We start from the raw sequence: 16287 nt of genomic DNA on the forward strand, positions 1-16287 counted from the left end.
TCCCACTCCTAATGCTTATTTATAGAAGCTGAGATGCTAGAGCTCATAGAGAATGGTCAGGATCTTATGTAATGGTAAAGAAAGGAGCCAGGAAACTGTGGATATGCTGTTATTGAAATTCAGTTTCACTTACTTCATCTTCTTAGACATTGCTAAACAGGCATGTATTTAAATGATACTAACTGAAATGTTCTTCAGAAAATCCAAATCTTCTTTCTATTATTTTATTTGTTTATGCACCAAAAATCTAGGTGTTTTAATGGTTGATATAGAGCGCCGCGAGGTGTATGTTAAGTCAAGGGAAGCAGGAATTAACTGTTACCATGAGGTGTACTGTAGTTTTAAAAGCCACATGACATTAGATTTAATGGAGAAACCATTACCAGACTCTAATGTTCTCTCTTCCTCCTTTCCTTTCCTCTGTGTCTGCAGAGGCCAGGTTTATTTCTGCTCATCCCATCGCTGACACTTACAATCCTGATGATGACAAGATATACTTTTTCTTCCGTGAGGTATCGTGGGAGGGCAACGACAAGAGCATTCTCTCCCGAGTGGCTCGTGTGTGCAAGGTGAGATATTACTTGAGGAAAGTGTGGACTGTGGGAGTTTCTCAGAAGAAGCAGCACAGTGCCATGCAAAAGTATATATATATCCTTTGAAGTTTTTTTTTCTTCTTGTGGTTGTAACACACATTTGCATGTTACAAATTTGTAACACATTATTGATAGATGTTGGTCTATCATTTTTTTCGATAGACCATCAAAAGATGACATATTTTTAAAATGGACATAAAATTATTTATGGTTTTCAAAGATTTTGGAAGTATCCACTTTTCAGATTTGCTTTCTTGCTAAATGGCTCTTTTTAGACAGATGTTTGTGCATTAAAAATCTCTTATTTGCACAGGTGGGACCTGTGTTATTGCATTTGCCATTTAATGACTAATGCAATAAACCAATCAGATTATTAGTTAAAATGGACAATATAAGTTAGCTATGCAAAGAAAATTGTAAGATGTTATCTTTGATGATAATGTTAACAGTCAACATAAGGTTTAACCTCACAGCAAAGCAACTGTAAGCTTAGAATGGCACAAGGCATATTTACAATTGGGGACCTTAGTAAAGCACTCGAAGTACCATTTGTCACCACAAATGGAATTCAGTGGTTTGTAATTAGCTTTCAAAGATTTATTGCTAAAACTCGAAGGAACAGTTTTCAGCATGTTTATATCTTGGCAGACATCTGTAAGGCATGGAGAAAGGAGATTCTTTTGAATTATGACCTTATTTAATTCCTTTATTCTCTACCATCTTTTACCCTGGAGTACTTCTTTTTTCTTACCTTTACATTCCTTATTGGTGGATGACTATTTTCTCCTATGTGAAAGGACATACTTAAGGGCCCTTAAGTTTAATTCACTTTGATGACAGTCACCATGTGAAACATCTTTCGTAAGTGTATGCATTTTTTGAAAGGGGACACTTACCCGCATTCTTGTTTTTGAATGTACCAAATCCTATCCGTCTTGTATAACTCATTCATTTACCTTTCCATGCCCCACTTAAGTACTCCAAGCAAAGCTCGGTCAAACATTGCAATTTGAGGAAAGTAATTCATATGCAAAGATGAAACGTGAGTTGTTTTGTAGAAAATGCTTTCATTTCACCACTCCCTTCAAACCAGCTCTACTTCTATTTTTTTCTCATAGTGTCTTCTTAAATACGACAAGTATATAAAGGATCTCATTAGTGCTAACTATACTGCAGTTCTAGGAAAGTCCAAAGTGCCACAGTATAATGAATAAATAAATTGCTACAAATCAATATCAGAGGTAACAAGGTCCAGTCCTTAGAAAGCTATTATACTGGTGTTGACTGTCCTATAACCTTTAGATAAAACCTTCTCCAACACACCTGAATAAATTTCTAGCCTATCAGGCCTCTGCGGAGCTGCATGACATGTTAGTGAAGGAAATCGGCCATTTGATCAGCTATGTTGGACATGGGCACCATTGAGTAAGAGGTAGTTAATACGTCTTAGAAATGGAATAAATTTGCAAATGAGTAAATAAATATGTCAGTGTATGTTATATATGAAAAAATAACTTTATTTGTCTCATAAAATGTTTATCCACTATGTGTAAAAGTCATAATACTTCCATGAACAATTTTATTCTTCCTTCTTCATCCTGCACCATAAAATTAATTAGAGCCTAACATCTGCAGAGGATGTCAACTTCATCTCAACATTTTTTAAATTTATTTGACAGTCCTGTTCTACAGCTCAGAATGAATTTGTTTTGGTGCCAGCACTACCCACTGCAGTCAACAGGTGGGGCTAAAACTTTGATTGTGAGATTGTACTGTGATTGATTTGCTGTGCAGCTTAACAAATCAGTTAAATAAAGAAATACATATTTGGGAATGTACAACATATTAAATAATAATAATAATAATAATAATAATAATAATAATAATAATTCATTATTATAATGAGTGTAATAATAATAATAATTATTATTATTATTATTATCATTACATATTTTAATTCTTAAATATTTAGGGCAATGCACTATTACCATTTAAAGAACCATGAGCACTTCATATCATTATATCCAAATGTAAAACAATAAATTAAATTATAAAATTAGGACTTTGTAAGTTATTAGATTATTAATCTGTTTATTAGATTATGACATTTTCGTTGCCTTTACACATATTTAGGCATGTTGTTCAAACAAATAGTGAGTGTAATCAAAGTTTCCTCATGGCAAAATAGAACATCAGACCATGGTTTTGTGACTACTTGCTGTTGTGTTTCAGAATGATGTCGGTGGGCTTAGGAGTCTAACCAATAAGTGGACCACCTTCCTTAAAGCCAGGCTTGTGTGTTCAATTCCAGGACCAGATGGCGTGGACACACACTTTGATGAGCTCCGTAAGTGACTATGTGATTTAAAAGTGAGTCAGGACAATAAAATGACTTTTATCTTCTAACAGTGTTTTTCTGTGAGCAGTTTATTTAATGAATAATTGAATTACCATATGCACAGTGGTAGAAGTAGCCAATAATAGATTCCTGGTGAAAGCTGTAGAGTGGTGTCATTTAAAATAACCTTTGCGTTTCTCTACTGTTTTTTTTTTTTGAAGAGGACATTTTTCTGCTCCCTACCAGAGATGAAAAAAACCCCATAGTGTATGCAGTCTTCTCTACTTCCAGGTAAGTCACGTTTTGTATCATGTTCACAAACGTCTTCTTTCACCCTTGGTTTACATTGTTCTGTATTTGACCATTTCTTTAAGTTCCATTTTCCGGGGCTCAGCAGTATGTGTATACAGCATGGCAGACATAAGGGCGGCGTTCAATGGACCATACGCCCACAAAGAGGGGCCCGACCACAGATGGGTGGAATATGAGGGGAGGATACCATATCCCCGTCCTGGAACGGTATGTTTTTCCAACACATAGATAATTACAGAAAGAAAAATTGGTTCTTTCCTGGCTATAGATGTTATTTGGACAAGTTGGGGGAAAAAAAACACCCCACAGCTTTCTTTTAAATTACAAAATCATAAACATTACCTAATTTAAATGTTGAGGATTAAAGCGTGAAATACTGAAGAAGCTGCAGGGGATGCAGGATATATCATCTGCTTACTCAGCGTCATTACAAATGACCTAACCTTGGCTTTCATGAGTTATATGACATGTTAATCAGGTTCTCATTTAATTTGTTTAAGAATTCTAATCAAGGCAGTGAACAGGATGCTTGGGGGATTTGGTGCTTTATAAACCTCAGGTGCACAATTGAGTAAGGGCTCAATGTGAGCTATGGCAAACAATAAAGCAGGGGAGGGGAATTGGGGATAAAGAATGCACAGATGTTTCACATTAGATTGTGTCATGCAGTTGTCGTTTTTATCACTAGATGGAGACATACATAAGAAAATGTGAAGAAAGGATGTTCTTAATAGTTTTAAATCTATCCAACAAAATATCTTTAATAATAATAATTATTTTAATTATTATTGTTTTTTAGTGCCCCAGTAAGACATATGATCCAAAAATCAAGACCACCAAAGATTTTCCAGATGAGGTGATCAGTTTTATTCGATTCCACCCACTGATGCACCACTCAGTTTACCCTGTGGTTGGTCGACCGGTCTTCACACGTGTCCGAGTGGATTACTCCCTTACTCACATTGTGGTGGACAGGGTTATGGCAGATGATGGGCAATATGAGGTCATGTTCCTGGGAACAGGTGAGAGTTTTTTTGTTTTTTTTTAACACCAGAGGGCAGTGGATCACATGGACTCAGCAAAAGCTCATGTGTATCAACAACTAACATTTTTAGCAGTTTAAGACTCTCTTTGTGTTCTCTTTGTGTGTCTAGACAAAGACTCATCCTTACTGAATATAGAATCAACTGTACACACAATATGCATGGCTTACATAAGAAATAAAACCTTTGAAATCAAGGTGGTGCAATTGATTTCAACCCTTTATTTCTGCCTCTGCTGCAGATGCTGGTTCTGTTCTGAAGGTGGTGAGCATCACTCAAGAAAACTGGTCAACAGAGGAAGTAATTCTTGAGGAGCTCCAGATCTTCCAGGTGAGATATACAGCTTAATCTTAGACACACAAATATAAAAAGATTTGCTTTCAGACATATTCTAGTAATTTTGTGGTTGTTAATGGAAGAGCTGTCTCATAAAACCACAACGTGATTGCCCTGCCTTTCTAATTGTCATGCCTTTTGTATATTCAACAACATCACCGATTATTTTTCCTTAAACCAATGCAGCAGTGTTTTTGAGGTGTTTTCCTATCTTGTTTCTACAGGTTTCATCTCCCATCTTAACATTGGAGATTTCTTCTAAAAAGGTACATTACCCATGTTGCTCTCACAGCATTACATCAGTGTGTCTGCATAACATTTCTGTTCGCCCTGTCGATAATTCACACCTCACGCATTCCGTATGTCTCATGACCCATGCCTAATGTGTCACAAGACGAGCATTTTTATTTGCTCTTTGTTTACACATGCATTCAGGTTGACACTGTGTTAGACTGTTCTCTTTCTCCTGCAGCTCTTTCACTCGTCCATCTAATTACATTGGGGTCAGAGATGTCAGTAGACACTTCTGCCCCAATCACAACTGCTATTAATCCTGAACACTTTTTGACCTGTGTGTGCCAGTATGTGCCTGCCTGTTATTGTTTCCAGACATGTCATGCTATATCCTTCCAGTTGCATTTGTTGACATTTTGAAGCTAATAAGATATTGTAACATACAATTGATAACTAACGAACAACCTAATATTGGATGCAAAGTGCTTTGTTTTGTATTTGTGCTTAGTTAAAAAAGTTCCTTTAGTGACACCATTTTTCTTTGTAATCATCACAGCTTTTAACAGAAATAACTCGTTACATGACAGAGGAAAAAAGTGCTTTCTTGTACATTAATAGTAAATTTCATGTTGGCCACAGTTTTTACAGTCACCAATAACTGTCTGGCATAATTCTGGTGGAAATATTTAACCATTGGAGTTTCAACCTACGACCAGCACCCCATAGATAAAAACCTATAAATATAAAATATTAAAGACAAAACATAATAACCTTGTTGTGTTTTCCAAGAAAACAGTTCCATGACAACTTAAATTTTAGAAATATTAGGACATGAGTTGAAGTATATATTAAGTATAAACCAAATTAGTGTTCACAGATATCTAATATGCATGATTAAAGAATAAAACAGTTATTACACTTTTAAGCTTCTGACACTAAATCACATTTCAAAAACTGTCAAAATACTCAGGGCAGCTCTCCTGTTTTTACAAAGTCCTCTGATATGGGAGAAAAATTCCCCCACACACTGATAATTTCAGGTCTTAAGGAACTGACTCATCAAGTATCTCAAGAAACTTTACATTTTCAAATATAACGAACTGCCAGTGAAAGCAAATTCAGTTATGGGAACATCAGAGGCTTACGGGATTAACCCAGTGTCATGACTACAAAAGGCCCGAAAAAAATGAAGACGAACAAAAATAATCAATAAATTAATCAACATTTTCAATTCAAAAAACATGTTTGCTGCTAAATTACTGAATGAAATATACATCAGCTGAAGAACAAAAACATTGAATTGTGTTTACTTGGTTATTTAGGTTCGTCAACCATCAAGATGGTGCAAAGTACTGTTATTCACATTCAGCTTATAAGTGTTTCAGAAAACCCTGACTATTCACATAACTTCTTAAAAATACCTTATCATTCTTTAACGGTGCAAAATGGATTTTAGGGTGTAAATGTCAACACTACTCAGGCTTTTTTCACATATATAAAATGTCATTTCAATGTGGAAAGACAGCAGTTGAAATACAGTAAATCATTAAAAGGTCCAAATTAACATTGCGTTTATGCCAAAAATGACTGAATGTTAACATCGTACAGAAACCGTATATAACCTTTTATTAAACAAATTCTACAATAATGCTGTGTTTGATTTTAGCAACAACTATACGTGGGTTCCAGGGAAGGTCTCGCTCAAGTTTCCCTCAGCAGATGTCACCTGTATGGCCAGGCCTGTGCTGAATGCTGCCTGGCACGAGACCCCTATTGTGCATGGGATGGACACACATGCTCCCGATATGTCCCAGCATCTAAGAGGTGGGACAGAGGGGAAATGAGATGCAGCTGTGCAGCTCTTTTATCTTTGTGGTTTTACAAAATGCTGTACAAAATGATGTAGCCATTTATATACAGGTTTATATATAAAAAAAACACACAAACCAAAAGGAAGGACATATATCTTAATTACCAAAGAAAATATGTGAATATTTGTTTCTATCTATTTATTGCAAATTATTGGCTATATACAGTATAAGATTTACATGGATGAGTTTGAAGTATATGTGATGAAAATAAAAGCAATATGAAAATGTAAACATGTAATGTAAACCCAATGACCACTTCATATGTATTTTTTCTCGTACATGTTTACGTCCTTGAAGGAATTGTTGTTTAGCTTGGGATTTTCTGAAAATCACATGTTGTGGTTTATGTTTTTATTAGATTTTTTGGGTATGAGTGAATTGTTTTGCAGAGAGAAACCTTTTTTTGATGTGTCCTCTAAAAATGCTATGGTTAGAATCATTTTGTTGCCACAATTTATTCCACACCTCCTCTCAGTGTCACTATTGTTAAACAAGCTGTGTATGTTGTTTTCCCGTGTTTTTGTTATTTGTCCTTTCATGCATGTGTCTAAAGTCTACAGAAACAAGATCCAACATTTATGGGTCACACTGCCTTATTATTAGACCGTGGGGATGCTGTTTTGTTTTGGAATTAGTGGAGGCCCTGCTTGGTTTGCCGTGATCTTTGAAAGTAGATCTTAAGTGATTATGTGCTACAGATGTCCCAAGAGGAAGTGGAGGAAGAAACAATATAAACTAAAGGAGCCCAAGTGAGCAACATCACAAAAGAGGACAAGTAAACTCTTGTCTGGTGTAAAATTTCAGAATTATTTCCTGTGAAGCTGTTTAACAGAAAAAATAAATAGAATTAAACATATTGAACTTAAGGTAGAAGTAATATATAAATTTCTACTTCAGGAACCTTATCCTGGACTCAGAGTAGTTTTCTGGGGGCAGCTCTGTAACTGCCACTGTTTCCACTGCAGTTACTTCTAAAAAATGATCAGTGTTAAAATGTTCCCCATAAAATGGCCCTGGTAGGAAGGCAGCTGTTTTGAAATTCTCCTAATCTCCAGTAAGGATATTTAAGGAGGGAAGAAGCATTTCCAATGGGAAAAATAGTTTTCCATAATATATTTCAGTCATCCAATTTAAAGGGCTCTATGGCTCATTTTTTCTGTTAACTTCACCTGTAAATCACAAACTTGATGTGTTTTCCTTTTGTGTTGGCATTGAAAGTACATTCTTAAGTCAAAGTAATGTTTGGATTTTAACCTGTTTATGTTAGAATGCTTTACAGTATTTAAACAGTACAGAATAGTACACCATTATAATCTTCATCAGAGGTTCTACTCATCTTTTCTGTTCCACAAATGCAGTCAAGCTGGAATTCTGCATTTATGAAATACATTTTACTTCATAACAGTATTGAAGTCATTGTCGAATTGACTTTGATATTGTCAAAGAATCATCCATTATATTTTTCCCCCCTCAAATCACAGGCTTTTAAGCTTGTAAAAGAGGGGAGACTTTTCCTATTTTCCTCTGGCACTTGACTGTTACAAGTACAGAGCAGGAGGACATAGAGAAGCAACCTGCTGTCAACAGTTGTAATTTAAAGAAACAGCACCAGCAGTCAAAACTGAAAAAAACAAACAAAAAGACTTGGGCAGATTAAGTGTTAATGGTAATTAGGTTTCTAGGTTTAAAGATTCAGAGTAACATAATTCAACCATGCCTAATCAGAATACAATTAAATGAAATGCAACTTCTTCAGTAAAGGAAAATACAGCTACATAGCTTTTTATAAATAATAAAGGAAACAAATTGAGTTGTGAATGTGATGCATTTGGTGTTTATTTTGCATTTTGGTTTGGCATCCTTGCCTGGGGTTTTACAGCATGGAATTTGCATGTTCTCACTATGTGGGTTCTATCCAAGTACTCTTGCTTCCTCCTATAATCCAAAACATGACTGCTAGGCTAACTGGTCTGTCCTAGGCTTGATTGTTCTGGATTATCATTCAATGACTGCATGACCGTGCACAGAGAAGCAAAGACATCTTAGAAATGTTTGTAAAGCAAAGATAATTTGTGTAAAATAAGCAAAAAGGGATGCCAATAAGTAAATCTGTCAATTTAGCTTTGTCAACAAATGTGTCCATTTGTGTACATGATCACTCCATTTTTCTACTTTCACACTTGTGAAATTGTAAGATCTACTAAGAAGGAGATTTAAATTTCCTATAACACCAAGCCATAAACTACAAGAAGGGTACAAATCATTTTTGTACATGCCTGCATAAAGCTTAATTAAGTTAGATGTGCATTCATTGTATTTGTCTTTGCTTTTCAGACGTTCCAGAAGACAGGACATTAAAAACGGAGATCCTGCCATTCAGTGCTGGGACACAGAAGACAGTATGTAGACTTTATACCAACTGGAGCCGTATGCTATATATCATATTAACAATGTTTCCCCACAATATACATTATTCACTTGTGTGAAGAACTTCCTACAATGTAGGTAGAATAATTAAAAAGATTCACAGTTGAATAATTGCTTATTTTTGTTTCATGCTTTCAGGTCATGGTGGGGGCAACGTGGAGGAGAGAGTTCTTTTTGGAGTTCAGAACAACTCCACCTTCCTTGAATGCACCCCAAAGTCTCAACAGGCCCAAATCCGGTGGTACATGCAGAAATTGGGAGCTGAACGCAGGGAAGAGGTCAGTGCTCATAATAATCCACACATTTTTGCACAAACCAGTCAAACACTCTGGTATGAACAGTTTAATGTCCTCCCAACTAACTTCTCTTTCTCTAAGATTTCTGAAGATAGTCATTATTGCTGTTTTTGGATGTACCTCAGTTTGTTTTCTTTTTCTGGTGGATCAGAAAGCATGGACGTTATTGGGCCAAAGACAATTATTGCTTACAAAAGAATGTTACAGTATCCAGAAACTTCATATTTGACTTCAACCTCACTGGCTCTGAAATCTGAGTGTTAAATACTTGGCTAGAGTTTTCATTGCTCCCTGTGTAGCTGACGTTTATGGTGTTTATGACTTTCCATACATTTTTGCACCTTTGCTGTCCTTGAGGGAGTTAAGGAATGACTTTCTTTAACCAGACGTACCCAAAGGGATAATGAAGCAGAAGTGAAATGTGCAAAATTGTATTATGAAAGTGAATTTTAATCAACATTTTACTGCCACTACTTATTTTGTCAATGTTTTGGATCTTGCAGATAGGTATGTGTTGCTGTATTTACTAGGTATCTGATCGATACCAAGTAAATACTGAACTACTATCACTGATACCAATTCCAATACCGATGCTTTTTTCCTGAAATATTATCACCAATTAATAATTTGGTGGTTTGACTTCAGTTAGTTATTTATAGTTGTAATAAATATATTTTAGGCAAATAAAAACATTTTAACTTTAAAATTACACAAATAGAAATAGAATACTGTTTTTTCAGTTTCAGTAAGACTTTTTCCTGCTCCCTGATTATATGACTTTAATCAGTATGTTATAATGACAACTCTGGGCACATATTATATTGTGAAAGCTGAGAGAGACAGAGAGGTGTACTGTTTGTGCAGACAGTGTCAGAATGAAGATGTGCTTATTGAATAGGTTGAATTTAAAAGAAAACATACCTTTGTAATGTTTGAGCACAAATATTACAAAAGTATGACATCCTGGTAAGATGTTGCATTTTAATTCCTGCGTATGTGCTGACATGAACTACTTGAGGAAATTCAAGTAACTTGCTCAATATATAGAAGAGAAGCTGCAAATAAAAGTATTAACCTCATACAACCCATTCTCAGTCCCGACTCGTCATATATTGATGCTTTTGCAGGTTCCCTCAGCGTCACATGTTGACGCGTCGGGTATCCCCTCAGGGCTCACCCTAACCATAACCCTAACCCTAACCAGATCGTCGGTTTTGGACGCTTAGGGAGCGGTACAGCATTCAATGAGAGAACCCTTCTCGTCAATTATTGACGCAAAAGGGGGTAACCGACGCGTCATGATGTGATGCTGAGGGAACCTTCCCAAATCGCCAGTTATTGATGCGAAGGGGGTACCCGATGCGTCAACATGTGATGCTGAGTCCCAAATCGTCAATATATGACGAGTCGGGAGTGAGAATGTGTTGCCTCATACCACTTCTTACCTTGATACCCATATCGATATATAGATTGAGATGCCCAACCATACTGGCAGATAAGAAACTAATCATTTGGATTAGTTTGATTGAGACCAATGAGGCACAACTCAGAACAATAGAAAAGAAAATTAATTGAAACCTACCATGCATAAAATATTTCCCTCTGTTAAAACATGTTTTTCAAATCAACAACAAAGATGTACTATTTAGAAAAAATAGTGTAGCACCTTTTCTAAGGAACCGAAATAACAGATTTTTAGTAGAAACTAGTTGAAGTGGAACATGTTAAAAACTTCAGAGGGGAAAAAGGGCATACTTAAAATATCTATTATTTTTAAGTAGAATATATGAAAGTTTATGTTCAGAAGTTTTCATTAAGTCTGATAGGGAAGCATTACAGACTTGGTATTTGTTAACTAGAAAATCCAAAAAGATATGTATATACATCTTTTACCTAAACAGAAAACTGTTGTACAATGATGGAAATGCCTATTTTAAGAATTGCAGACAAGGGAAACCTAAAATTGTCAGAAACTACTTTGCATGCAAAGTATTTCAACATCTGAGTTGTCTTTGGCTTCAAATGTGAATCCAACAGCTGTTTTCCAACTGTGTTCTAAAACTCTTGGTCATAAAAATTTAAGACAAGCAGAGGTGCAAAGAAAAACATGAGGTGAAAAAGATGATTTAATGTGTAGAAATAGTCTCATTAGCTATAATTTTCTTCACTGAAGCAACAAAGATATGCTTATTCAGCCCTTCTTTCCCCTGTCCAAACATTTAAAGTCTTGTTTCTCCCATTGTTAATGGCCCTCCCACTGGCTAACTTACACACTCCTCATCTCTGACTTCAATTCTCTTTTTTCTAATTTACCCTCTCAGCTGTCTGCTTTTTGTTTTATGTCTCAGGAGAGAGTCTAAGTCCAGACAGGTGCAAAGGACTCATGCCTTACAGCCTCTGACTAAGGAAAACACCTTGTTCTTTTGTCTTTGGTGTGTTTGCCTGTCTGTGTGTTTGTCTTTGCAACCCCACAGCAGAAACCATAACAAACACTCACAATGCACAGCCATGTGTTTTAGGGTAGTTAACACAATGGGGTATTTACTATGTTTTTGTCTAGGAATGCAGTGATAGTTGACCTGTTGCATCAAAGTACTGGTGTATATGCAAAGTCTTCCTCTGAAGGTCTTTCAAGTTCTAGAATGTAGTAAAGATTAAATGAAATACATAATATTAATTCAAAGAATTGGTTAGTTTTGCAACAGCCAAGTTTCTTTTGTGTTTTACTTATCATAATGTGCAAATTAAATATTTAATGCAACAATAAATACTTTAAGAATAAAATACTAAAACCTTCAGACTAGACATACAGCAACAATTTCATGATTGAATGTATGTATATTTATCTGACTAAACAATTACATTTCAACAGAAACACATCACATATGTCAGAAATTTTAAAAATGACCTTAGTCCAGTAAGAAAGGATTTTTAACAGAACATGTTGTGGCTATACCTCACAAAATTTTAGGAAGAAAATCTTGACTTGACAGTGTGTAGCAGCCATGTCAAAAACACAGCATGTGGCTCATCTACAAAGTGAGCCACGAAAGTTTACTGCTAAACAAGCTGGCTGTTCACAAAGGACTTCATCAAAGCACCTAATGGAAAATTAGGTGAAAAGAAAAAGTGAAGGTCACAGACAATTACATTCTTGAAAGGATGTAATTGTTTGTAATTGATAAACTGTTGGAAGTTATTTTAAAACTTTAGTCAAAGAGACACTGAAAGAAGAAGCAGACCTCAGATTTTTGACAGTTGGCCTCAAAGTCCAACATCTGAATTATTACTATCAGGCACACGACTGTCCTATTCAGAGGCTGTAACCATAACAGTTGCAGCTGCAATTTGTTGTGTTTATAAAATTTTTATCTACAGTATTTAAGTTTAATATTTTTCTCCTTCTCTGTTTTTGCTATATTCTGACCAATTTCCATTTTAAGCCTTATATTTCTATCCCACCCTAATCACCTCACACTTTCTGTCATTATGCTGCTCAGTTTATAGACTTGGTTTTCTTGTATCGTTCACGTTGTCTAGACAGCTTCTCTCTGTGTTTTCCCGCTGTGTTTTGATGGAGACATCCTCAGCCAGCTGCAGTCTGCACGTGCAATATAATGCTCACGCTCCTCATGTGCTCCCTTGTTTCTATCCCACCACTAAGGTTATTAAAGATATTAACTGTAGGAATGTAGCGGTCATACTCGCAACATCCTTGCACGTGTGTATGTTCACCTCCTAGAGTGTGAAATATTTTACCATTAAGAAATAATTAGTGAGAAAGGCATGGATGATGATAAAATGCATGCTCTGTTCATTAAATCAAGGCTTGCCCTCTTTTACAACATGTGAATTTAATTTGATACTTAAGGTGTCATGGTAACTAAAAGAAAATACAAATATGCATCTGGGTGTGCCTTCAATGCATAATTGTTATTTTGATCTGCTGCATTTCCATTCTTTTGGAGTGGCTAAATCATGCATCATGATACAAATATCATGCAAGCAAATAAAGACAGACCATCTGGGTGAGTTTAAATGTCTGGCGCCGTTTTTCAGTCACAGATGCCTTTATTTCGGACTGTGGAAAAGCTTAAAAGACCCAAAATGAGCACATAAACACTGATTGGATTGTTTTAAATTGAGAAAGACTTTTACATGTTCAGAAAAAACTCATGTTTTGCCAAGTCACTGCAGTGTATTAGAGCACAGCAATGTGATGGAGTAGGTAATATAACACATGTCATATATATTTACAGCCCTTCAATGGCTGAAAATATGTATTTATTTTATTGTGATTTATGTCACACACCAACACCAATCAGTGCATAAAGATTTGGTAAGTGGGAGAAAAAATATAACTTTGACATTCAATGTTTTCTTGTTAATGTCAATCACTTTCTTCAGCGGAAACAGAAATTTTTTATAAATGTTTAATGGGTGTGAATACCTTTGCAGTGAACTGTAGACACCAACATTCACAAGGAAAAACAAATCTCACACACATATAATTCTTGTTATTTATAATTTCCAATAGTCACAGGAGGACTATGATGTTTACTTTTAAAGAAATCAGACATGCACAAGCAGTAACACAGTGCACACACGCACTGTTTCTCATGCTGCTTCATGGTCATCTTCTGAAAGCTGATTAAACTGCTGCATTTCTTTAGGTGGAGACAGAAGCAATGCCACTTGGTTAATCATCTTGAGGGTAAAGAATGGCAGAATCCTAAAGACTGACCTGCTGTAGATGTTCAGGTTTCTATTCTGACCTCTTGGATGAGTCATCAATGCAATGTTGGATCCAATTTGGTGGGCTTGGCGTAATTCTGGAAAAATTCCCCATTTTTCCATGTTTTCTTCATTTGACAATAATGGCGTTCACAGTGGTTCATTTCAGTCCCAAAGCCTCTATGGCCCTTCTCATACTGAGATGGGTCATAAGTGATTTGATTTTTTTTTTCTTGAATTTCTTCAAATCAGGACATATTGCATTGAGTTTGAGATTTTTTACCGTTATTCATTATTGTTATCTGACAAAGTCTATTTAAGCAATATTTTGATTTCAATTTGTTGTTGTCCATAATAAATGTATTTGGAAACTCATAAGTGTATCACAAAAGCAAAATTACAGAAATAGATAGTTTTTAGATTACATACACTTTTAAACTCAATACCATATTGAGTGCAGTATTATTTTTACATAGCAGAAGGATTCTTGAGTTTTCTTTATTTGAAAACAGATGTGATCTTTTCATCTCAGCCTCTCTGATGAGTCTCTGTCATGTTTCTTTTTGCCTCCAGGTCAGGCTGGACGATCGTGTTGTCCACACAGACCGAGGACTTCTAATTCGCTCCCTTCATGCCTCTGATGTTGGCATATACTTCTGTGTGGCTCAGGAACACACACACTTCACACACACTCTCCTTCGTCTCACGCTGCAGCTTCTCACACATGGACAACTTGACAGAAAACCCAAGCTCAGTGAAGATGTCATAGAGCTGCACCATAGTGCAGAGGCCCGTCAACGTTACAAGGACTATTTGAGAGTAATGAGCTCTCCCTTCCACTCCTTGGAAGAGTACTGTGATTCACTTTGGCTGGATAAGAGGGCATCCAGGATGAGAGGGAAAAGTTTAGGACATGGCAAATGGAAACACATACAGGACATGAAGAAGAATAGAAACAGGAGACACCACAGGGACAGAGAGGAAAACAAAGAGAGAAAGAGCCAAGAGAGGGTAATTAGGGCAGTGTGAAGGTGAAGACGAGGGGCAAGACATAAATATCTTCATAAACAAACTTTGTACTGTACATTTAAGTAGGGGTAAAGGGTGAAACTTATGGGACACAGAAATGTAAAGTTGCTGCCCCAAACGGGGTTCTGACAAAGTTCTGAACAATTTGATATCTGACAAATTATCCAAATGTTTCTAAATCTTTACACTGTTTTATTTTTTCATCTGTATGTTTATATCTTGGAAAGTGAAAACAATACCAATTATACACATGGTAACTACACCCAATTAGTTTATAGAGATATTTTTGCAACTTTATCATCTATAAGCTTTAAAGCCATATTTCTTTCTCCAGCTGTATTCCGTCAACACAACACGGCTTAATAAAAAGTGTTAAAGGTAAAATAAAATAAAAAATCTAAATACTTAAATAGAGTTTGACGACATTGCATAAATGTTAAATGAGTGTAAATATTTATGTAACATGTACAGTAAGTGTAGCATCCTTCTTTTTCTGCAATACCATTTTGTATTTCTAAAAAGATATATTATGCTGTATTTCCTCCCTTCTGTTTGATGTAGATTTGATAGATTTTTGTTCATTTACTACTGTTTCTAAAAGATATTTAAATAAAATTACCTCACATTCGTGATCAGTTTTATTTCATTTTTGCGTTATAGGCAGATATGGAATCAAACACAATCGTTGCTGCACTTACAGCGCACAAAGAAATGGGTTAGGGTTAGTTCAGCTGAGCCTCTCCTGATTTAGCAACTCAATTCCCCCTGCGCTGTGCAGATGCCACAATGATTCAGGACCAGCTGGTCTGTTGTTAAAAGCGAGTGTGGGTAATAGGAAGTGGGCATTTTCAGGAACATGACAAACAGTACATTTCTCTAAAATGTTTTTAGGGAAAAAAGTTTAGAAAGCTTGAAAAATAAATTAAGCAGCAAGTATTATATAACCAAAAGCACCTGACCTGATTTACATTTTATAATTACATAAGATTCAAACCGATAGCGCATTTGTGCATTATATACTCCACACAGTAATATGTTTTCTTCTATACAATGCATTCTTAATGACAGCAGATT

General features: G+C 35.8%; 1 protein-coding gene across 1 annotated transcript in view; it reads left to right on the top strand.

Annotated features, from left to right (window-relative positions):
- The window catches only part of sema3d (semaphorin 3D), a 36630-nt gene extending 20785 nt beyond the window's left edge, over positions 1–15845 (top strand). The window contains exons 8-18 of the mRNA XM_023327083.1: positions 433–569; positions 2826–2940; positions 3153–3222; positions 3306–3450; positions 4043–4265; positions 4528–4616; positions 4847–4888; positions 6523–6680; positions 9062–9126; positions 9293–9432; positions 14758–15845. Coding sequence (XP_023182851.1) covers positions 433–569; positions 2826–2940; positions 3153–3222; positions 3306–3450; positions 4043–4265; positions 4528–4616; positions 4847–4888; positions 6523–6680; positions 9062–9126; positions 9293–9432; positions 14758–15213 — 1640 coding nt within the window. The 3' untranslated portion in view covers positions 15214–15845. The remainder of the gene's footprint in view (positions 1–432; positions 570–2825; positions 2941–3152; positions 3223–3305; positions 3451–4042; positions 4266–4527; positions 4617–4846; positions 4889–6522; positions 6681–9061; positions 9127–9292; positions 9433–14757) is intronic.
- Positions 15846–16287: the final 442 nt, after the last annotated feature.

This window comes from Xiphophorus maculatus, chromosome 2 (assembly GCF_002775205.1).
Source record: "Xiphophorus maculatus strain JP 163 A chromosome 2, X_maculatus-5.0-male, whole genome shotgun sequence".
Classification (NCBI taxonomy): Eukaryota; Metazoa; Chordata; class Actinopteri; order Cyprinodontiformes; family Poeciliidae; genus Xiphophorus; species Xiphophorus maculatus.